At 35.6% G+C, this 24,843-nt stretch overlaps 1 protein-coding gene across 1 annotated transcript in view; it reads left to right on the forward strand.

Moving 5' to 3' along the window:
• The window catches only part of LOC145683536 (uncharacterized), a 29,876-nt gene extending 5,878 nt beyond the window's left edge, over positions 1-23,998 (forward strand). The window contains exon 2 of the mRNA XM_081754883.1: positions 22,508-23,998. Coding sequence (XP_081611009.1) covers positions 22,508-23,867 — 1,360 coding nt within the window. The 3' untranslated portion in view covers positions 23,868-23,998. The remainder of the gene's footprint in view (positions 1-22,507) is intronic.
• Positions 23,999-24,843: the final 845 nt, after the last annotated feature.

Below are 24,843 nucleotides of genomic sequence, written 5' to 3' on the forward strand. Positions count from 1 at the left end.
GGTCTCAAATAATTCGTATCTTTATTCACTTTTCTTACTGTTATTCAAATTAAGTCGTTGCATTTCTTTAATTTGGACCAGTAAAAGTTGTTGTTAACTAACTTGAACTAAATTAGTTCTTGTGTACTCCGTAGTACTTTGAAATTGTCCATATGTAATTCTGTATAATGGTTTCACTTGTGCAGCTGTTTATCTTTTTGTCCTTCTGAAATGACTCTTAACAGTTATATTAAGAATCATGTAAAGATCAGTACAACGTATTTTTATCAGGATTCCTTCGTGAGTGAGTCGGCATACGTATCGCATTTGTGGCCAATAAGTCCTGGTTCCGAGTTCAAATGGAGGACAATTTCTCTCGGATGTAACTCGAGAAGCAGTTTTTATTCCGCTTTAAGCTTATGTGACACCTTCCAGCATAACCCGGCTGTTGCAAAATAACATCAAGGCGAAACAAACTTATTTCTGTCTGTATATGATATGAATATATAGAGCAAGGTATTTAAACCAAATAAACCTGGTTTAAACAAAAAAAAAACGTTTTTTTGTTGTTTTTTTTAAATAAAAACCATGTTTTTTCCCAAAACTGTATTCTACTGATAGAGACTGAAAATCAGTGGCACTATTCTCTCACGCTGTTTCTGGCAGATTTACTATTATGAGAGTTATATTCTCACGTACAACAATTCATGAAGAGTCAGAAACTCAAGCAACCTTTACATGTGAAGGTATTCGTGTCAGAAAAAACATTTATTGGGTAACGGGGGTTGTATATTTTCCGGGCGAGTCTGATATTGGTTTTCCTAATTTTACAGTAAGTTATACCACGAATACCAAACCATGGCAAAAATATATTTTAGCCGGTCTTGTACTGCTTCCTTTATGGGAAATAGGTGGTCACACAAACAGAAAGCAAAAATATTTGGATTCAAAACATGAAGGGTTAAAATCCACTTTCTTGTGTCCGCTAAATCGTTTCACATAAAGTATTGACATTGTGTTTCACACATAACTTAAATCATTTTCGAGATATGAACACTTATTTTTTATTTTCGAGTTTTCAACAAAAACTTCGAAATTCGAGGGTACTTGAATTTCATTTTATGGCCAAAGTTCTCATACGATATGATGTACGTTTGGTGTAAGTATCACAGCAATCTGTGTAAAAGTATCTTTCAACGCTTTATGCAGCTAAGCGGTTTCCTCACGCTACTGAATTAACAACAAAGTAATACATCTGTTTTTTATGTATACAAGTGTAGGGTTAATAGTGTAAAATCATTACAAGTGATTTATGACGGAATTAAGAAGTGAGTGAATATGAAAACTGACAATTAAATGATGTTTTCCACCGGCGATATATTTTTGCACGGTATACAGAACCTGGAATTTATGTTTAGAAGTGTTACTTTAGTATTATGAAACCATGACTAGTGGAATTGGAACACGTGTCACTGTAAAAACTCACTTCTTTTCACTGTGGTAGCATACGCATACATCAATGCCCATCGGAGATGTTACCGCATTAGCCACCAGCTTCGCCGTGCTAAAAGCCGTTTAAACAGCATTCGAACTTTCAAGTTCCCACGTAGCAGAGATAGGTTAGTGCTTTTTGCACTTTAGTTTTTATACGTATTTATATGCAAGTCGTAAGGAACTGTACATTTTCATCAAATACTTCTTGTGTGTTCTTTGCTATTCCAAGCGATATATTTTCATATCACCCAGTTGAGATCCTTCAGGGCATAATATGAAGGGAATTAGTGAAACAATTATAATACTTTAACAATTTTTCTAGTGGTGTTCCAAGTGTAAACAAATACATTATTGATTACACATTCCTCACCGTTCTTTTACGTACTTATAATATTGCTACTCTACGTTAGTGTTTCATGTATAGAGACTTCTGTAAAAGAACAGGTAGAAAGACTAAAGTGAATTCCAAAAATTTCCGAAATTCAATAGTTAAATATGTTTCTACAAAAAGTATGGATGTTTGTGATTTTATCTTCGATTAAGCTCGCATAGGCCAAGCTGTTTTTTTTTTGGGAGTGCTTCTAAAACTTTAACAAAAGGCATGAAACTGAATTCTAACGAAAAATAGGTGCTCGTTTTTTCTAAGGTTCCGTACATAAATTTGTTGTATATTCTTTTCAGGAAATTGTGGCTCAGTGGTAGAGCGTTCACCTCTGGTGCTTGGGGTCCCGGGTTCGATCCCAGCCCCCGCCAAGTGAACTTTGTGGTGGACAAACACCGTGTGCGTGGGTTTTCTCGGGGTTCTCCCGTTTCCTCCCAGTTTCTTCATTCCACCATTTCATTCATTTCTCATAATCACCGTCTCCTTTAGCCTAACCGGCATAAACGTGGGACGTAAAACTCAAAGATTTCATTTCTTTTCAGGAAATCACTTTTTGTATTTTAAACAGCCGTTTTTAGGGTGTTAACTTGCATTCCTCCATATAGGTTCACTATAGGATGAAGGGCTCCAGTAACTATTGTGCAAAAGACACTAAAAAATTAGATGGCCGCCAGAAAAGCACAAGTGCTATCTAACTAAGTTACGGCAGGAGCGCATCAGGGAAATGTTTATTTTGGAGGCAGGAACATAGCCAAAGTTGAGTATACATATTAAAGAGGATATCGCATAGCACTGTGCACGCCATAAAATTACTTTTCTTATGTGTTGAATTATTTAAATCTACGCTACTAATGATCTTATAGGTAACATCCCGAAATGTTTTCATTGCTTACATGTTTATGTTCGAAAGTGACATAACACATTATTAACGCACATTTCTCAATTATTGGCGTTCGTTAACTCTTGGACGTTTCTATATTTCCATGTCATCAGTTAGCATTGACTTCTGACACTATTTCAGTTAAATGGTGACTATCTACTTTGTCTGTGAATCCGTGCATATGATCCATATTAGACTATTAAAATATACTTAAGAATTTGTTCTGTAAATTTTAGTGTAAAACTGCTAGTGAATATTCGCGTGTTTGTGGCTCTGGTACCAAATTCACACCGTACAGTTTTTATATTAGTTTAAACTAGTTTTTTCGAAGATATCTTAGTTTGGAAGAAATTTATGCTATATATAATTGAAATGGTGGATTTCAAATCGATCTAAGTCAATTTTTGTAAATTTTGAGATATTGATTCTATTAAGTTTCATTTCAGCATCTCAATATATTGAACAGGATTTCATGCCAAAAGTCTATAAATCAAATTAATTGTATGTAAAAGAAAACAGCGTTGTTTTCCAAAGTGTCCTTAGTCAATAATATTATATGAAGTTATTTTCTGACTCGTACGTAAAAACACTTATAAAACGCTTGCTAGAGATAATTTCACCGTTATCTTTCGGAAAGTACTCAATTACAATTTTGTTTTATGTAGATTACTTTTCTTTCACAGAAATAGAACAATGGAAACACATAAAAAACGCGTCCCCTGAAAAACTTACTTTTTTGACTTAGGCTACTTTGAAAGTGAGCACTTCAATTGTTTGGTTTATATTAGGTGGAGAGAGGAAAACGTCAATGATATATATATATATATATATATACTATCTGAAATTCATCAAGTTAGAAATATGAATGTCGATTCTTAAACTCATTTCTAAGAAGATGACATAAAGGTTAAGAAAGGAAAAGATGTGAAAATCATCGATTAGGACCGATATTAGTTTTGAATCCATAATTTTCATGGTCACTAAGCTGACTACTGCCAGATTCAATAACAATAAACTGTTATCGCTAGTGGTGGAGGTCACGTCTCTCTACCCTTGCACTCACAGCTTGGAGGTATCGAAAAAAGTAGTTTCCAATCATCTCCCTCACTAGGACACATACCATGCTTTGTGAATTGTTATTTAAACTTGGGAAGATCTCTACTTCTCTTTTTCTCTTTTACATTAACAATAGGTTGTGCACATTTATTTATATGTAAGTGGCTTGTTAAGAATGAGTTGTGCGTAAGCAATTACGCGCTGTTTCATTATTTTCTACAATGGCACTTTACTAGTTGGCGTGGTAAATGAACATATTATATTGTTGTTGCACTAGTATTTTTCAAACGACGCTCCTCTGGCGATCCTAACACTGGATAAGTCTGCTATCGAGAATGCAATTATATAGCTAGTTACGGTTTTTTTTCCATGTTGCGATCTGGCCATGTTGGCGGATAGTTGCTTCTTCGAGCCCTCTGTCGGGGTGGGCGATTTCACATACACGATTTGTAATCGTTGTACGAATTTTTCTCCGTGATGGAGGATTTGAGGTTCGCTTTGCGACTTCCCTCCCGTGATGGGGGTTTCGATGTTTGTCGTACGACTGATTTGCGGTTCTCTTGCCACCGTGGGTAACATGACTAGCAACAACTCACTGAATATAACATTGTCCACTATTGGATGATGACCAAAAATTGACCAATTAAATATTAGTTTAGATGTCACTTAGGCAACTGGGGTGACTTGCTAATTTTCGTACTCATGAGAACTAAAGTGGAAGTCTCTTACTGACTTTTCGAACAAAGAGTTATTTTTCTACGCACACACACATATAAAAACAAATTTAATTTTGGCATTTTTAAATCGATGATAACTGATGATAAGACTGATTTCACTGTTACCAACTCGTGTCCTTTTCCCTAAAATTGGTTGGGAAAACTAATAAACGTTTTAATTTTCTTGCCTCGATGAGCATCCCGGTATCTATAGCAAATGGGTTCCACAGAGAATTGGCAATATTACAGTGGCGATATTGTCAAAGGATCCTGGACCGTTACTGAATGTCCATGAATTTGAGTACACCATGTATATAATTCACTTCAATCACATTGATGAACATTGGGATACAACACTAGTTTGTTGAAGGATTCGCCACTGCAACACTTTTGGGAATAAGAATACTGAATTCGAAGCACTGAAAATATGGGTATATATGTATATACGTGTATGTGAGAAAAATTATTCACTTTGAACTTCTTATGAAATACTATTGATGCCAGCTTTCACCATTATTTCATGCCTTATTTATAGCCTCTTTCTTTATTTAGCCCGCTGGTCTTTACACCTGTATGTTAAGCCAACTAAGTTGAAGGCGACTCTTTTTTTAAGCCCTTATATATATATATAAAATTTTGTTCTGTCTTTCAAATGTCCTTTCATTTATATTATTTCTTCTTTTATATATATATATTTCCTTTCTTACTGTTTCTCATTTGGTATCATTCTTTATGATTTCCCATGGGGTACACAATCTTCAAATTTTTCTAATTAATGACAGTAACAAAGTTTACAATAATATTACAAAATACCGTTAGATATATGTAAGTAATCTTGTTAGGGCAAGTAATTAACGAACAAAAATCAAACGTTTTTAGAATTCACAAAGAAATAATATGTAGACGGACGGATGTAAGTAAAAATATTTTTCGGACTGGAAGCGGAACGGAATCGCAGGATTTGTGCATTACTTTGTAATAGTGACATGAAATTTCACATTGAATAACCAAAATAAATTTCATATAACATCTAATAAGACAAGAAACCTTTTATCATTTATCCTTTTCTTTTAGATAACCAATATAATTAAAACAAGAGTCATCTCCAGTATTTTACAAACAAATCTCATTTTTCCACAGATTTGAAACTACTCATCTTCAAGCATTTCAATTTTTACTACTTTCAATGAAACTCATAACAATTCCACAAATTACTCTTCCCTTCATACTACAGCATAATTTCTTTTTATTGTCATGTGATTTGGTTACTTCGAGATTAATCTGAAACACAATTGTTTAAATTATTTAACAGCACCTGCACAAAGCTTCATAAACATCTACATCATTCATATGGGTATCCAGAAAATATTATGCGCAACAAATACTTTTCTCTTAAAAACCTTTATACTATTAGCACACACAACTACATCGAGGGCATAACATCCAACTCGGATTTCGTCTAATTACATGGAGTTCACAACAAGTACCTCGGAATTCATTGTCTTCACAAAGACATTTATTCGCTACTGCTATCTGAGCATAGCTTAATGTTAACCTTTTCACAACGCATTCCACCGGACATACATTGTCAACGGTGTATATACCATAGGTGTCCAAACTCGCGAGCCCGACGCTCGTGAGCTCGGCACTCATGCTCAACCGGGCTCGGGCTCAATAATTAAGCGCGAGCCCGAGTGAGCTCGAGCCCGAATCAAATAAGTGAGCGCGAGCCCAGTTAACAGAAGTATTCGCGAGCCCGAGTGAGCGCCAGCCCAGTTGGGAGAAATGATCGCGAGCTCAAGTGAGCGCGAGCCCGAGTGAGTGCAAGCTCAGTTCAGAGAAGTGAAAGTGAGCCCGAGCTAGCGCTCGTTAAATTGAGTGCGAGCCCGCACTCACTCCACACTCACGTGCACTTATTTGCTTTAGAGTCAAAAAATAATAAACTCATTCCATGTGCAGAATTGTAAAGGAAGAATGAAATAACTGTACAAAAAGAAAAAGCACATTCTTGAGGTCTGAGCTGTCATTTTATTGTCCAGAGGACTTAAAACACCTCTCGATAAAGAACCGACTTTTTCATGGTTATTATGAGAGGATGCTATTTTTTTGAGGCAGGTATTTGTTTTTGTTGTTTTAGTAACAACTTCCATGACCCAAGCTTTTTTTGTGTGAGATCGTAGAGTATGATGCATTCATAGAAAAGTCGAGGGAAATAATTATGTATTATTTAGTTCTAGCTTCTTTAAATCCCAATAAACAAGAGTAGCTCTTAAGAATGTTGATAACTTGCACCATAATGGTTATTCAGCCCATTAATTTATATGAGGAAACATTGTTTTAATTTTTTGAAGTAAAAGAGTTTTAGCCTATTAATTTTACTGACTACATCTTCCTGAGATCTTTAAATGTATTCTGTGCGAAATTTAACTACTGTATTATGTAATTTTAATATATACCGGTATAAATGAAAACTAGAACTTTATAGCATTGAATATTTTTAAAGCCAGGAACTCTTAAATAGGCCAAAAGAAGAAATTATTAAAAATGAATTATTAAAATCTCGTCTATTTAAAAGAAAATACTTCCTCATATAAGTCAATGGGCTATTAAAAAAAGAAAGATAGCAATTCAACATCCAAAAAAATAAGACACACACACACACACAAACACATCCTTTCATTAAAGTCTTTTTTTCGTTAGCTACCCTGAAACGATGGCGTGTTTATTACACACAGAGTTAAAAGTGAGGGAAAACACGGGGACGTTATCCCCCACTTCCAAAAATATCTATGACGTCCCTCCACTTCCTAAAAAATATAGTGGACAAAATAGGCACAGGGGACGGCATGACGTCATGACTTCCCCAATCTTTTCATATCCATTTTTACCTCTGGTTACAACTCGATTTTGATGTTTGACACAATATTTTCATTGCGAATTGATCAGATCTTATTACCGTGAAGATTAGCACATACCTCACGAAATAGCTAAGGGTTGCCAACACTTATTCATATTGATTCACTGTGAATAACTGGTAAGTATTCTCATCTTCCGGACGAGCGAAATCTCATATAACCTCACTGATGAAAAAGAATATTAAGCTCCAAACAAAGAAACACAAAACATTCTAAATTTCACGATAGCTTAGTAAATTGACATAATTACATTTCCTCTTTTAACGTAGTCCTTAATATTACCTCATTTTATATAAGTACTATTTTTCCGCTATGTGACGCCATCAAAGAACCGGCTTTTAATATACATAAGGAAATCTAAAGATGAATTGAAAACTAGAACCACAGTATGCTTACCATTTTCGAAAGTATTACACGTAACTTCTCGACCCAAACTGATGTTATGACGTAAATTTCATTCATAAATATCTTTATTGAGCTTTCCTTAACTTCTAATTTTCTTTGGTGTTGTCAACGCATACTTTCAAATTTACAGTTTTGATATTCTAATGTCTGATAGCTCCTATATGACTTTAGTCATATAGCCTATTTTCTATTGAGGAACTAGGCCTACTAGTAGTCAAAGGCCAGATTTTAATATCAGGAACATTTTATTTCAAGTTCCTTAAAGTCTGCCCACGTTTAATACATTAAACCCTGCAACATCCTTATTATTTTATTTTTATATCTGACAACTGATATATAGCATCAATAGCTCAATTTTCTACTGAATTAAGCCTACTGCTAATCAAAGTCTAGATTTTAATACCTCTTTATATTCATCATACGTTTTTCTAAAGCAAAATGAAATATATCTCAGAGACTTTCAGCCATAGCGAGAAAAAGAAAGATACCCTTTCCCCAAAATCGTTTTGCGATATTTCTGTGCTGCAAAATTTGTTGCATCGAAAGTTTCAGCATAGGGGAGGGGGTTGGATTGCTTTCTTCAGTAAAAGGAAGTAGTATTCTTTTGTTTGTCCAAATCCGTTTTCAATTTATATTTTAATATACAAACTCTACTTCATATTAGCCCATTTCATCCCCTTGGCAACTGGCAATTTTTCGTCATAACGTAAAAACTCATGAATTGGCATTGCTGGTTTTGACCGTGATGTGACTTTGGAGTCTGTTTCTTCATAATATTGTTGTATTTTCTTTGTATGATAGATTGACGCGAGGTTAGCACTCTTTGTTTGGGTGCAATGTGTTTTTAGGAGAAAGGCTCAATTGGATTGATTTGAAAGACTCCAGAAGGAAGAATTCAAGGTCTGTAAAGGAAGGATTGATTCGATTTTAGTAGTTATGTTTTAGCAGTATATTTTCTCCCTCAAAATTGTAACTTTTCCAAATGTTCCCTTTTTTGAATATGTATCTTTCTGTTGGTAACTTAAGTTGCCAGGCTAGAAAGACAAGAAAAATAAATATTTTTCAAAAATATTCTAATATCTATTTTAGAGTACTATTAGGACCAAATAGGAGAGAAAAATCTTTCAGAATATCAGTGGGGAATTCTGGGCACTAATGAGTTAATTTTCAAAGTCTAGTTTTCATTTTTGTCATATTTTCCGTTTTCCATTTTGTCATTGCTTACTTCTATTTATTTTATTCAGGTTTATTTTCCTTTCCAATTAAATTAATTAACCTATAAATCTAGTTAGTTATCATTATTGTATTCTTTATTGCATTAACTATCTTATAACACAATTATGTTATTAGTGGTGAGCTTATGTCCGTTTTTGCATTAACATAGATGAGCTTATGTCCGGTGAGCTTATGTCCGCGACATTTAAAGAGGGTCGCAAACGATATGCAGGAAAAATTCTTCTCTCTTCCTGGCTTGTTTCTTCCCTACTTGACAAATGTTATATTGCTTTGCTTGGTGAATCCGTTTCCTTGAACATTCAGAAAATCAACTTAAATTATTGCTTTTGCAAAACTCCTCTTTCTTTTAATCCCCAAACGGAAACATGACGGCAGAAAGTTTCGGAAAGTCTTGCTATTTTCACTGGTGGTTTTTCATTTTAGATAGTGTATATTTACGACGAAGGCGGTGCACGTGCACCGGTTTACTCTCCTAAATCCGGCCCTGTACATATGTGTATGTTGTATACGTCCATTTGTATATGAGATCCTGACCGCTCATATATTTTCACACGGAAAGTACGTACACATGGAACACTTACAGAAAGTATTATAAAACATGCATTTTCAGTTATACGTTTGTAGAACGTTTGCATTCCAAAAACTACAGGTTTTACAAATGTAACATACGATTTTATGTACGACACGTACACTTTTTTTTTAGTGTATGGTTTTGAAGCTTGGTCTCGGATACATAGCTACTATCTACAGTGCACGACAATGAATGAGCCTTGAGACTTGGCAATACAATAAAACTTAAAGGTGAAGGTCTGCTTTTAACATACCTGGGATTTACTAATTTTGTTGTACTTACTAATTCATGCAGTTCCTCAACAAAAAAATTATCATCGGCCAAGGTCGATTTTCACTTCACTGACTCGTGGTTGGATAGTTGGTTTCTTAACAATAGGGATGGGACGGAGGGAGTGTTAACATTCTTCAGAGCACTAACACTTTCACTTTAAATGCCTTGGTGACAGGCAAGGCAGAAGGCGTATACTGCATTGTGGCCCATACAATGGTTCAATACTTGCACTTTCACATTCACAATCAGTATATTATACTGTAATTTGGACATCTTCCTTACGCTGACTAAACGATAAAATATCACCTATAATTTATTCCTAATAAAAATCATTGGACAGCAGTATTGCAAGCCTCCCACTGGTCTAGTGGCTTGCACGCGCGACTTTGATGATCGATTCCCTGTGGGAAAGTATTGAACGGCAGTGGTTCAGATTCCACGTTAAAACTGAAAACTTAATTGAACGTCAAGTCCATGTCTCATATAGCCTCGCTGATGAAGGAGACGGTGAAAGATAATCAATTAATCAGTCAACAGTATTTCAAATTTCAGCTGCATAAACAACCTATGACTTGTAGGACTAGTTCATTTTGTTAAAGCAGCTGCTTTAACGAAATTTAGTATTAACGTGTCAGGTATTTCTATGAGATAAGAAAAAACATTATTTTGTAACTAAATGATAGCTCTATCCACGTAGATTCTGCAAACAGAAACAATCAAAATCGATATAAAAGTGACTCACATTATTTTAACAAAAATCGATGTAGATAATAGTTTGGGCTGCCGCAAAAATAGGAAAAGTTAGAAAACACTGATTAATTGTAACAACTCCATCAGTGGTTGAAGTTGGAGGAGCATACGCCATTAATCAGCCCATTAAGGTGTACAAGCTCACGAGCATGGCTCTTGCGCTCAACTGGGCTCGGATTCAATAACTGAGCCGGAGCCTCAATGAAACAAGTCAGTGCGAGCCCAACTCAGAGTAGTGAGCCCGAGTGCAAGTGAGCTCAAGCCCCAATGAAATATGTGAGCGCAAGCCCAATTGAGGGAACTGAGCACAAGCACGAGTGAGCGCGAGCCCAATTTATAGAAATGAGCCCGAGCGCGAGCGCAATCAAGAGAAGAGAGCGTAAGCCCAAGTGAGCGAGAGCCTAGTTGAGAAGTGCGAGCTCAGCTGAGAAAACTAAGCGCGAGCCCGAGTGAGTGCAAGCCTAGTGAAGAAAAGTGAGTGCGAGCGCGAGCCCAGTTGGGAGAAATGATCGCGAGCGCTAGTGATCGCGAGTCCAGTTGAGACAAGTGAGCGCGAGCCCGAGTGAGTAGTGCAAGCCAAGTGGACAGAAGTGAGCGCAAGCCCGAGTGAGTGCGAGCCCAGTCGAAAGAGATGAGCGCGAGCCCGTGAGTGCGAGCTCAGTTGAGAGAAGTGAGCGCTAGCGGAGCCCAGTTGAGACAAGTAAAGCGTGTGCCCAGTGCAAAATGGCCATCTCTGGTATATACGCAATATTCCTTTTAACTCATTCATGAATACATGTTATCTTTTAACAGCCTTTTTTGCCTTATATGATCTCCTTTCTTAACCTCTCCTTTTCATAAAAACATACATTTTCTTCCTTTATTGCTGTTATACAAATCATAAATCTCGGCTACTGACCTTGATTTAAAACACATGACTATATCGCTTCTAATTAGATTAGATAGTCGCTAAAATACTGGAAAGACCTAAACTTTCAAATTTTAGACACTTATTAAAAGTTCTTACTATTATTAATCAATTAATATGCTGTAAAGTAAAACTCATTTCGTTAATTAACTCGTTATAATGACTGTTCGCTTAGTTTATTTTATTTATTTATTCTTCCCTTCTAACTTTTTCTTTTTTAAAAAAAACAACGTTATTTCAAAAAATTAATTTACATTAATAATCTATTTTAGAAACACCTGCAATTTCACTGACTGTGGGCCATAAGAAATCCTCTGCTTCATATGTTATGGCTGAAACCCAGAGATTCATATTCATATATCTCTGGGCATGTTGTCCTCTGAAGAACCTCCATAACGTACTAGCATTTTGCTATTAGACCTTAAATCGTTATCGAATAATTAGTTTCATTCCAACATAGATGTAACGTTAATAATAAAAATTGAAAATATTTACTTAAAAGTCTCTGTTACCTTTCTTTATTTTTTCTTTCATTCTTGGTATCTAATTCCTTTCATCCTTCAAAGGAAATCAATTCAAAATGCAAAACTAAATGAAATGACTATCCATACGAAATTGAAATAATTTTTTCTATTATTATTTCTTTTCTCGTCCTTGATCATTAACATTCCTTACCTTGACTTATTTTTCTTTTCACATGATTATGACAAACAGTATTTAATATTGACTAAAAGTTACTTGAAGAATATGCGTACAAATAATAATTCAACATATGTATGTAAACATACTAATAACACAAAATAAAATCTTTTAATTCATTCTAAACTGATTGATCATTGTAAAGTCAATAGGCACAACAGACTCGATATACCCATAGCTGGAGTTTTGCAGTAAACGCTGATCTTTACTGACACTCATAGGAATTGAGTGACTTCTACAATAAATCCTAGAATTCCCTTTCCCTTATAGTCATAGATCGGTACCTTCGTATATGAGCTGTTAACGAAACATCGTTAGTCGATGACATCATAATAAAAAATATAAGAGGACGTTATTAAAAAATGTAGATATTTTTCCCTTAAATGTGTGCGATACACTTTCAAATGGTGGGTAATTAATAACAACTCCAAAGCTAATAATTGTTCGTTCTTGAAATAACCAACTTCTTACAAAGAAATAAGGTAGGTGACTTGTCCATACGTGCGAACGCAATTAAATGTTTGCACGTTTGTACTATTACAATAGTAAGTGTATAAAATTGGACACTAGTATATAAACGTACATTTTCTTTCCTCGATAAGTCTTATTCGAATTCATTTAATTGCGTCTGAATCTAGTATTTCTATTAAACCATTACGACTTTTGTCTATACATTTCAAAATTATTTTCACATTACATATATATATATATATATTAACATTTTTTTCGTGATCATATTTCTTCCATTGAGTTCTTTAATGTAACAAAATTTAGTTTACATTTGCCAAAAATAATTATAACCGAAAAAAGTAAATTTTTTTAGAATTTAGATAATTTAGATTGACGAGTTATAAAGCCAAATTCTCGTCATGGTCTTAGGACCTGATCAGACGACCAAATGCTGATCGATCCTTTCCTTAATGGGTACCTATAAGGTTCTAACCTTACAATGATATTAGTAATATAGTGTCTTCTTTTTATCTTGCAATAACATAACAAGTGACACTAACTTATTGTTTGCCATGACCGTTACAAACGTTGATTTACTCTTGCACCAAAAGAATGCATACTACATTATATTTACATTTACTTGCATATAATTTTGTAATATCTCATCGGAAAAATATTGATATCAAATACAAAACGTCATGATTCGAAAAAAAAATCAAAATGCGGAACCATAATATTTTTTGTAAGTACTGTGAAAATTTTCTCTCATTATTGAAATTTAATTTTAACATATCGAACTAACTAACTAACTAACTAAGTCTATAGCCTATGGAACCCGGAGGTTCAATGCCGCGTTCACAAAAGCTCTCCACTAACTTCTATCCTTAGCTAACTGCATCCAGTTTCTACCTTGTATTCCAATCTCTGCGAGATCCATCTTAATATTGTCCTCCCATCTGCGCCTTGGTCTTCCTAATGGTCGTTTTCCGATTGGTCATCCAGTCAAGACTTTGAAAGCGTTTCTACTTTCTTCCATTCTAGGTACATGACCCGCCCACCTAAGCCTCCTAGACTTGACGACCCTAACAATGTTGGGTAAACCATATAAATTATGTATTTCCTCGTTATGAGGTTTCCGCCATTCCCCATTCCCGTTCCTCTTGGGTCCGAATATGCGTCTCAGCACTTTGTTCTCAAATACTTTTAACATATCGAACAGATTCATAAATTGCTAAAGCAACATTATTAACAGAGATTTTTAATGCTACTTTTTCTATTTTCTGACTTGATCAAAACAAACAATATATTTATGAACATCAGACACACACACACACACACATATATATATATATATATATATATATATATATATATATATATATATATATATGCATATAGCATATAATCTCTAAGGTTCCTAAAACAACTTCAAATAAGGTTATTGAAGGATTTTAAAATTTACACATTTAAATATTCTAATAATAAAACTACACCTGATGTTGTGGGTTTAATTTTCATTCAGGTATCCTTCTGCTTCTTTCTCCTGAAATAAAAGCAGTAAACATACAAGAAATTGAAAACTACAAAAGTGTGGTTAGGTCCACATATTTAGAAGAATCATGGTTGTAACCAAAATGGGTCAAGGGGCCATAAAATTTCAAATTTGAAAAACTCCTCGATCTAATTTAAACCACTTTTACCTTTTTGTTACTTTTATTTGTTTCTCCTAGATCCTTTCCTCCTTCCAAACATCCTCAGTCCTGGGTAATCCTGAAATAAATTTTAATTAAACATATACATTGTTTACGTACCTCATGTTGTGATTTGGGATAGGGCTGCCGGAGAGTCTTCTTGGATATGCTGTAATAGAAGTCCCTAATCAAACGGATTGGTGGGGATTTTTCAATGGAGTAACTGTAATCCACTGGAGAAATTCGTCATTATTACTTTGAGACACTCGTCAGACCATTCCGTGGAATTTCTGAAATGGTGTGTAATATACAAATCTCCTAATTTCTGTAGAAAGTATTCCAAACGATCATAATGTTGTACTTTAACGCGAGCCTGTTTTATTAGCGTTTCTGTACTGTTCTCTGTTTTCTTGCCCCTCTGTACTGTAAGTTTTTATGGTTGGTTGGCAATTTCTACTTCTGGGTAGAACAGAGGCAATGATATTTCATGTGTCTATCGTTGATAAGCAATATTTTCGAGTTTAGCTATCTGCTGTTCATGCAAATATTTCCTAGCCATAATAACCCAAGTGTTGTAGGTCTTTGTGGTGGGATTCCAAATTCTTACCCTATTCCATACTCTGACCATTCAAAGGGTTCCATAATGCAACTGCACGGTTGTTTTCGGTAACAGAAGTGTAAACGCACGGCGCGCGAAAAATCTCAAAAGAATTTTGGGATTTCATTTTTGATGAGAGACTGTTCACATTTCGTTGTCGAACAAACACTAAATCTCCCTTTGAACCAGTTCTTTTTCCTTGCTGGGCTTGATTCCACTTTTTATTAAGGGCTGCGATTTTCCTTTTTCTACTACGAAATCAGCCATAACGACTTTATTACTCCAGTCCATAGAATCTTCCGACGTGATTACTTTTTGAACGTTTATGCCAAAATGAGTGAATATAGGCCTTGACGAATTAATATTCAAATGCAGACTGGCAGGTGAGACACCAAGACTGAGAAATAGAATATTTGTAAAAGTACTGCTTGGGTTAAATATTCTGCTCATTCTTTATGTGACGAAGAGCACAACGTCCTAAGTGTCTGTACTAAATTTTTGTTGACATTTTCTACCAGTGACGCCATAGGGTGGTATGGGATAGTGTGACGTACAATTACATTATACGTTTTCTCGGCTTTCAAAAGCTCTTTCGAGTGGAATATGGGAGCATTGTCAGTGATAATGACACGAACTAATCCCAGCATGGGAAATAGAATTTTTCTAAACACCTGACTACAGCTCTCACCGTTGAAGTACTTAATTCAAACGCCGTACAATAACGTGTATAAAGATCCATTATTACTAAGGCTAACCTTTTCTCAGTTTGCCCGTGGGATAACTTCCTAACAAATCTATGCTAATTGCATATTGTCTTGCGTTTACAGAGATAGTATCCATTAATTTGGTAGGTGGATGTTGGTCAGGTTTCATACGCTGTACAATAAAATCACGAATGAAATTCTGAACAGATGTTCTTAAACCTTTCCAATGGAATGCTTTAGAGATTATAGACAACGTTCGTTCAACACCTCGATGGTGAATATCCGTGTGGTGTGCAATCAATATGTTGTGTATGGGTGTTGGGTGAACACAAATCTTCCACTGGTCTGGTTGGTAAAAATCTCTAACAAGATATTGTTGTCTAACTTATAGAACTTTTTCTACGACCTATCATTTTTAAACTCAGCTTCATCTACCCTACCTTCCAAAACGTTAATTACGTTAATGTAATCGGGATATTCACATTGAAGCGAGGCAAATCTTTCTGGTGTAACGTTCATGATTTCTTCCTGTAATGCCTGAAAGGTGTGGACTATCAGCAGCCGGTTTTCGCGGGTGGGGAATAGCCTACTTAAGGTGTCACTTAAAGTATTCTCGGAGCATGGTATGAATTGTACTTGATAGTCCAGCTCCTGTAATTTAACGGCCTATCTGAGTAACCTACTGTTGCAGGGTTTTACCCGATCTAAGTAAATAGAGCGTGATGGTTAGTGCGATAATCACGTGATTGCCTAACAAGATTGATTTCCACTTTTATCGCAAAAATTGACTCCAAGACATTCGGCTTCAGTAGTAGAGTATCTCTGTTCTGTAGGCGTTAACGTTCTACTAATACACTGTATTATACGTTTCTCATCACCGTGTTTTTGCCATGGAACACTTTGCAATCCACATTGCGCGGCATCCGATTGGACGTAAAAGTGTTTCGTGAAATCCGGATTAGTTAGCATAATGTTATTACAAATATCCTGCTTTATTTGATTGAAAGCTGTTTCGAATTGTTCGTCCTACTCTCATTCCTTTTTCCCCTTCAATAAATTATACAAAGGGGCTCTTTCATAGCAAAGTCCGGTACGAACTACCTAGACCACGAAAATAATCCTAGCACTGAATTTAAAGTTTTAATATTAGTGGGTTTAGGCAATTCTCAGACAGATGTTATACTACGTTCATATTACGTATCCCTTCTTTGCTAACTAAGTACGCTAGGAATGGAACTTCTTTGGCACAAAACAGACACTTGTTAATGTTCAGAGTGCCATGTTCTTACCATGTTCTTAAATTTTCCAAAAGTTTCTTCTAACAATTCCAAGTGTTCCTCAAAATTACTCGTCATTACCAAATGATCCTCTACATATCGGATAATTTTGCTGTGTAATTCTGGTCCCAAAACCTATGCTATCATTGCGTTCAATGCAGATGATCCGTTACGGTACCCAAACGCCACTCGTTGGTACTGATAACATAAACCTTCAAAATTAAAAGCAAGATACGGTTCAGAACCAGGATGTAGCTCGGTTTGTAGAGAACTGTTGTAAATCAAGGACTGTGGTAAACTTTGTCCCTTGCATTTTCGCAATTAAATCCTCAATTCATTCGGGTTTAATCTGACGTAATGCGGAGTGTATTTGCCATACGTATATCGATGCAGAAGTAAAATTGGTTATTCTTTTTCGGTACCACCAATATCGGATTACTATGTATTCTTTGACTCGGTTTTAGAATGTGCAACTAATAATTTTTGAAGTTTGTCTCGAACAAATGGAATGGCCTTATATGGGGTGGAATATAGTTTTCTTAGTAACGGGTGAGTTATATTAATTTCTGCTTTATATAAAAAAAACCTTTGCATTTCCCTGGGTAATTAGTAAATATTTCCCGATATGGAAACAATAAGTCTAACAGCTGATTTCGCTGATGCTGATTGAGGTCGTCACCTTTCTGAACTGCAGAAATAATTTGTTCGTCTCTGGCATACTGTAATCAGAAAAACGTCTAGTTCGCTAATTCCTACGCGATTACGTGTTGGTGTTCTGTAACGTCACCACTATCTGTTTGTTCAGTGATCTGAAGTGGACTGCAGGAAGGAACAGGAAGTAAAGATACGATGACGCTAACATTCTTATGATGTAAAGAAAATGTCCCTTAATGAAATCAATAATGCTTTGTAACTGTGACAGTGCATTCACACCATGAATGAATCGTTCGTTGAAGTCTTGGACAACATACAGTTCAACCAAAGACGTTAACGTGTCAATCTTAACTGGGACTATTGTTTTGCTCTTACACTTTCGTTTAAAACGACCACTATAATTTACTAAGAGAACATCATCAGTTGATTGTAACCTGGGTGCGGTGATATCTTGAGTGATTTTTTTCCGAAATTCGTACGAAATTAATAAGACATCAGCTCCCGTATCGAGTATCATTTTAACTGGGATGTCATTTAGTTTAGTCCCTATATACGCGGGATAATCTCGATCATATACGGTAACAAATTCTTTTTCTTCACGATCTTCCTCCACGTCACTCCTTTCGTCGCTATCGACGGTATCATCCGAAACAAAAGTATAATTTCTATCACTATGAAATTTTGGAATTTCCAAAAGAACTACATTCGATGGACGCGACTAATTCGTGCACATCGGAATTTAGTTTCCCTGCTGACTTCGGTTAGAAGTGTGCCTTCCGTCTCGTTCGAACGTACTTCCTCGCCAATTCTGGCGTTTGTTACGTGGATGTGACCTAAAATTTCTCCTTCCGCTACTACTAATATTTCCTCTCCGCCAATCGTTCCGGTTTGCCGAATTGTTATTATTATCATTACGTTGTTGCCTTGGACGATTGTCTGAATGTTCGTTGGCTGCCTGGATTTTGCCCATGAAATTCTCTCAGTTATTTTTCCCATTGTTAACTTGGTTCGAATTACTGTTTTCTTGTAAATTGTTATTGCGAGGCTTACCTCTGGCTGACGTACTATACTGAACTCTGACAGGCTGGTACGGTTTGTTTCGGTTATCGTAATTATTTCTTTCGCGCCTTAAAGATTCAAGACGCTTGACACTAGCAATAAACTGCACAAAATCAGTGCACGGATAAAACGCCAACATTTCCCTATACTTATACGAGAGTGTAGGCACGATGCTGCTAGTATCTTCGCGGGTGAGCTTTCCAGGTTCAAATCACTCAACGCGCGGTATTGTGTGGTCGCAAACTCTAGAACTGAACTATGTACTTGAGCATCAAATGATGTATTTCTAAGAAAGGTCAGCCTACTTAATACAAAAGCTTCCGATTCAAATGCATCGACCAAAGCATTACTGAACTGTGTGAAAGTTGTAAAGAAGTGCTGGCGCGTTCTGAACCACTCCAAACACGGGTTCTGTAATAAGCTAGGGAGAACCGCCAAAAATGATCTTTCATACACGTTTAATAAATCTAGTTCATGTTGGAGATTACGCAAATACGAGCGAGCTGTTTCGTTACCTGCCATTCCGCTGTATGTAGACAAATCACGAATATTGTACTGTGGTGCGTAGAAAGGTTTTCCGCGTTTTAATGAAAAACTGGCTACTCTTTAATCTAGTTTAAGAATGACCAGAGTCGTAACCTTCACTTCTATCATCTTGTTTGCTACAATCGTTGACTTCCTACGTGAAAGTACTAGAATTTTGATTAATCTTTTGATCACACATCTGGCTAATGTTGTTTTGTAAGTTACCTATTTCTTGCTCCAAATTAAAGACCATACTTCTGACTTCCTGATCCCCCTCTCACTTAACACCTGATCGTACTGGAATGTCTCGTACTAGGTGTATAATGTTTTGAACAGATTGTGACGTATGTTTCTCTAACCTATCAAATTATGTAGTTAACTGTGTTATTGGTGGTATTTTGTAAAGCTACATTTTTAATTTCGACAATGTCATTCTGAATATCGCTTACTTTTCAACACTGTTCACCTAAACCTGACATAGTCTCCCGTTTGTGCATATTTTGTGCGTTTAGTGTTGCCTGACAATCGAAAATCTGATTTTCGGTTTGCTTTGGGTGTTAGTTAACACTAAATTCAAACACAGCTTGTCTATCTTTTAGTCCATTTTGATTTTAGTCTCTCTTGATTTTCTTCGCGATCGTGTGTAATTTCGACCCTACCATCCTCAATCTCTTCCTTCGCGAACTCTAAATTTCTCTTACATTCTTCTCTATTTTCCTCTATTATCTCCTCTTTGGCCTGTATGTGAAATGTAATAGTCACGACAGAATTAGTAGTATGCAGAACATCTTTACTAACTTGCTGTAATTTACTTTAAAATTTTTCTCTTAAGCTGGTAATACTTTCATTAAATTTACTGCCCATTTCTTCCCGTCATTCATTAATGTTTTCTTTAGAATTTCTGTCTAATTTTTCAAATTTACTGTCCATGACTTTCCTTAAAGTAGTATTGGTCTGAAACATACTTTCTAATTTTTCGGACGTTTTCTGATATTCCTCAAGCAATGCAGTGAGCATTTCCTTAAACTCTGCGGGGTCTGACATTTTGTCTGCTTATATCTATTGACTGTCTCCTTTATAGGCCAATAATATGTCTAAAAGTATCTAAAGATTCTCTGAATTGCAACTAATACCTCTAATACACACATATAAATACAATAATAAACATGCACTCTACAATTGTAATGCACAAATCATCGTACGCATTGACCTACATTTACTTACTTTCTTTCTTCTTTTTTTTTCAAAGCCGGTATTAAACTGGAACAAATTTTCGCGTTTACGCGGATAGTATGCAGCCTATTAAGAAAATGAGCAATTATACGAGGACTATTTAAATGTTGACTAGTTAATTTTCTCGTCGGTGTTACGACACCGATTAAGTAAAATATTTTACTATGATCGCGGGTTTCGTGCACCAATTAAATATGTTATCGCTAGTGTTGGAGATCACGTCTCTCTATACTTGCACTCACAGCCGAGAGGTATCGAAAAATGTAAAGTTCCCACTCATCTCCCCCACTAGGACGCATATCATGTCTGTCAATTCTTATTTAAACTCGGGAGTGGTCGGTTACGCACGAGCTATCAAAGTATCAAAATTGGTCTAATTATATGTTTTTTTCTTTTCTCCTATTCCTACATATTGCGAGGAATAACTCACTACTTCAATATTGGATGCGAAGCACATCCCGTAACCTACACCCTCGCGTTAATGAAGGAATTGAATTTAAAAACAAAATGATTTTTCAAATAGTGATTACGTTTAACTCTTCATATTTTCACTTTAAGATTGTTACTACATTTAAAGTTACACTTTGATTATCACAACTTAATAACCTTCAAAGTATGTAAGAACACTACATAAGAAAAGAATAATATTGACAATCCTTACACAATATACGGCCGTTAAAATGTAATATCAGATGTTAACTTTTGAGAATTTCAACTAACTACTTCTCTTTTTCTCTTTTACATTAACAATAGGTTGTGCACATTTATTTATATGTAAGTGGCTTGTTAAAAATGAGTTGTGCGTAAGCAATTTATTAGCTAGCGTGCTAAGTGAACATATTAAATTATTGTTGCACTAGTATTTTTCAAACGACGCTCTTCTGGCGATCCGAACACTGGATTCTTCGTCTGTTATAGAGAGTGCAATTTTATAGCTACTTACAATTTTCTTCCGTATCGCGATTTGTGGCAGAACTTATCGTCCTCCAGTGCTATGAGAAGTCCGTGAAACAATCCTTCCGGTGTTACGTAGAAAGGGTTGGCTTGAATTTTGTACACTGGTCCTATTGCCGGATAACTGCTTCTTCGAGCTCTCTGTCCGAGTTCCCATCCGTGTTGGGGGTTTCGATGTCCGTTGTCCGACTGATTTGCGGTTCTCTTGTCACCCGTGGTCACATGACTAGCAACAACTCATTGAATATAACATTGTCCACTATTGGATAATAACCAAAAATTGTCCAATTAAAAATTAATTTAGATGTCACTTAGGCAACTGGGGTGACTCTCTTATTTTCGTTCTAATGGGAACTTAAGTTTAAAGAGTTTTTCAGTGACTTTTCCAACAAAGAATTATTCTTTTACGCACACAATCATATAAAGACAAACTTAATTTTTGCGTCTTTAAGTTAAGACTGATGATGAGACTCGTTTCACTTTTTCCAACTCATGTCCTTTTCACTAAAATTGGTTGGGAAAACTAATAAAATAAACGTTTTAATATTCTTGCTGTGATGAGCGTCCCACTGTCTATAGCAAAACACAATGTAACTCAAGTACCCCTCTTTAGCCCAAAAATTTCCTTCAATTTCTTTCTCATACAGTTAGATTTTCAGCAAGAAGCAATTACTAATTTTTTTACCATAAAAATTATGATGTAATGCATAATCAGCTTCAGTGCATTCGTGCCTGCATTTCCATCTGTAACAATGAGTGTTTGTTCCGTAGTATACCTTGTTATGCACTTGGGATTATGTTCTGAGATCGTATAGAACATTCCTTTCTTAGGTGATTATGAATGATATCGAAACATCTCGATTTTGCGCGTTCCATATTTGTACAAGATTTAATGAAATAGAACTATAATATCAGATTTCAGTTTTATTGAGTTCATTTTTACTTAATATAGTTATGAATGCCTGGGAACGCCTCATATTTAAGATGCAAAAGCAATCATAATATGAAAGAAAGGTATTTCCATTGTTGCCGTATTTTTACATGCAAGCGTTTGTATTTCTTTGGAATTTGATATTATTTATCACGATTTTTGTTACAGATTCAACAAAAGTACTGCTTCGAGAAACGTGAATATTTTTATTACAGGAAAGGAGATAAATTCCCATTCAAATGAGAGATCTCATATTTGCAAAAAGACTTCCAAAGAATTAACTCCATCAGATGTGGCAAGGCATGTGTTAATACATACAGGTGGACAACGATACACGTCCCCGGATTGTGGAAAGGAATTTAGTCAAAGTTCAAATTTGGCAAGACACTTCTTAATACAAACTGGTGAAAAATCTCATACATGCGTAAAATTTGGTGAGGGATTTGCTGAGAAATCAGATTTGGTATCACACATATTCATACATGCTGGCAAAACACCGTACACTTGTGACAAATGTGGAAAGGTGTTTACTAAAAAGTCACATTTGAGAGTTCACATGTTAATGCACACACAAGAAAAGTCACATAAATGCGAAAAATGTGGAAAAAGATTTACACAAAAATCAAATTTGACAACTCACATGCTCATACATACAGGTGCAAGATCGTATACATGCGAAAAGTGTGGAATGGGATTTACACAGAAATCAAGTTTAAGAATTCACATAATGACACATACAGGAGAAAAACCTCTGACATGTGAACAGTGTGGTAAGAAATTTACTACAAGATCAAATTTGACAACACATATGTTCATCCATATAGATGCAAAACCATATACATGCGAATGGTGTGGCGAGGTGTTTAGGCTGAAATCACGTTTGAAAATTCACAAGTTAATACATACTGGTGAAAGGGCACTCACATGCGAAAGTTGTGGTAAACAATTTTCTAAGATGGACAATTTGAGGAGACACATGTTCATACATACAGGTGCAAAACCGCATAGATGCGAAAAGTGTGGAAAGGGATTTACAAATAAGTCAGATTTGGTATCACACCTATTCAAACATAAAGGCGAAAGACCGTACTCATGTGAAACGTGTGGTAAGGGGTTTACTGCAAAGTCAAGTTTGAAAATTCACATGTTAATACATACACGGGAAAAGCCATACAGATGCGAAAAGTGTGGAAGGGGGTTTCCCTTGAAATCAAATTTGAAAACACACATGTTCATTCATACAGGTGAAAAACCATTTACATGCGATACGTGTAAAATGGGCTTTACTCAGAGATCATGTTTGAGAGTTCACATGTTAATACATACAGGAGAAAGGACACACACATGCGAAAGTTGTGGTAGACAATTTTCTAAGATGGCCAATTTGAGGAGACACATGTTCATACATACAGGTGCAAAACCACATAGATGCGAAAAGTGTGGAAAGGGGTTTACAAATAAATCAGATTTGGTATCACACATATTCAAACATGAAGGCAAAAGCCGCACTCATGCGAAAAGTGTGTAAAGGGGTTTTCTGCGAAGACAAGTTTGGGAATTCACATGTTAATACATACACGAGAATAGCTACATATAACAAGGAGTGTTAAAATTGATTTGCTCAAAAATCAAATTTGACAACACACAACTTGATACATACGGGGGAGAAATCACAATCATGCGAAATCAGTGGAAGAGGATTTACTCAGAAATCAAGGTTGAGAATTAACGTGTTGATACATAAGGGAGGAACGTCACACACATGCGAAAGGTGTGGCAGGGATTTACATATAAATCAGATTTTGACAACACATGTTTATTACTTGCATATGAGAAACCAAGCGCATCCCAAATTTGTGGAAACGGATTCACTTCAAAATCATATTTGACAACACACATGCTAATACATACATTGGGAAAACAACATGCATGCGAAAAGTATGGAAAGGGATTTAGTCAAAAAGAGTAAGTGTAGGTCAAGGGTTGGAATGTCAGATAGGGTGGAAACGTTTTATCATTTGCGTTTGTTGATAGATCCAAAGATTTTCGTTTGTCTTCTTTCTTAATCCATACTGGTTAAGCGATGTTTGTTGTAAATGGGAATGTTGGAGTGGGAATATAATAATGCTATGAAGAGTAAGTCAAAAAATAACAAAATACCCAACTCCATTCCGGAAAGGAATTTAGAAAAACGTATAAGAAGGTAGAATAGCATAAATAAGCAACAGTTCACTAGTAAAATTAGGCTTACCTATAGTCGCTTTTTAAGTGACTTTATGCAAAGGAAAGAACCTTACGAACCAAATTGATAAGGAAAACCATTTTAATTTTTTGAGTCGATTCATTTATCCATATCTATGAAATTTCCAACAGTATGTGGCAACACATATGCTGATCTTTTGAATCGCGGTGTTTGTACCACATGAAATGTTAACTGGTCTCGAATGTAAGTTGAAAGAATTAAACGAGAAAAGTAACGAAATTATATAAATACTTGCAACTTC

The sequence above is a fragment of the Thermobia domestica genome, chromosome 1 (genome assembly GCF_964235325.1).
Source record: "Thermobia domestica chromosome 1, izTheDome1.hap1.1, whole genome shotgun sequence".
In the NCBI taxonomy this organism is placed as follows: domain Eukaryota; kingdom Metazoa; phylum Arthropoda; class Insecta; order Zygentoma; family Lepismatidae; genus Thermobia; species Thermobia domestica.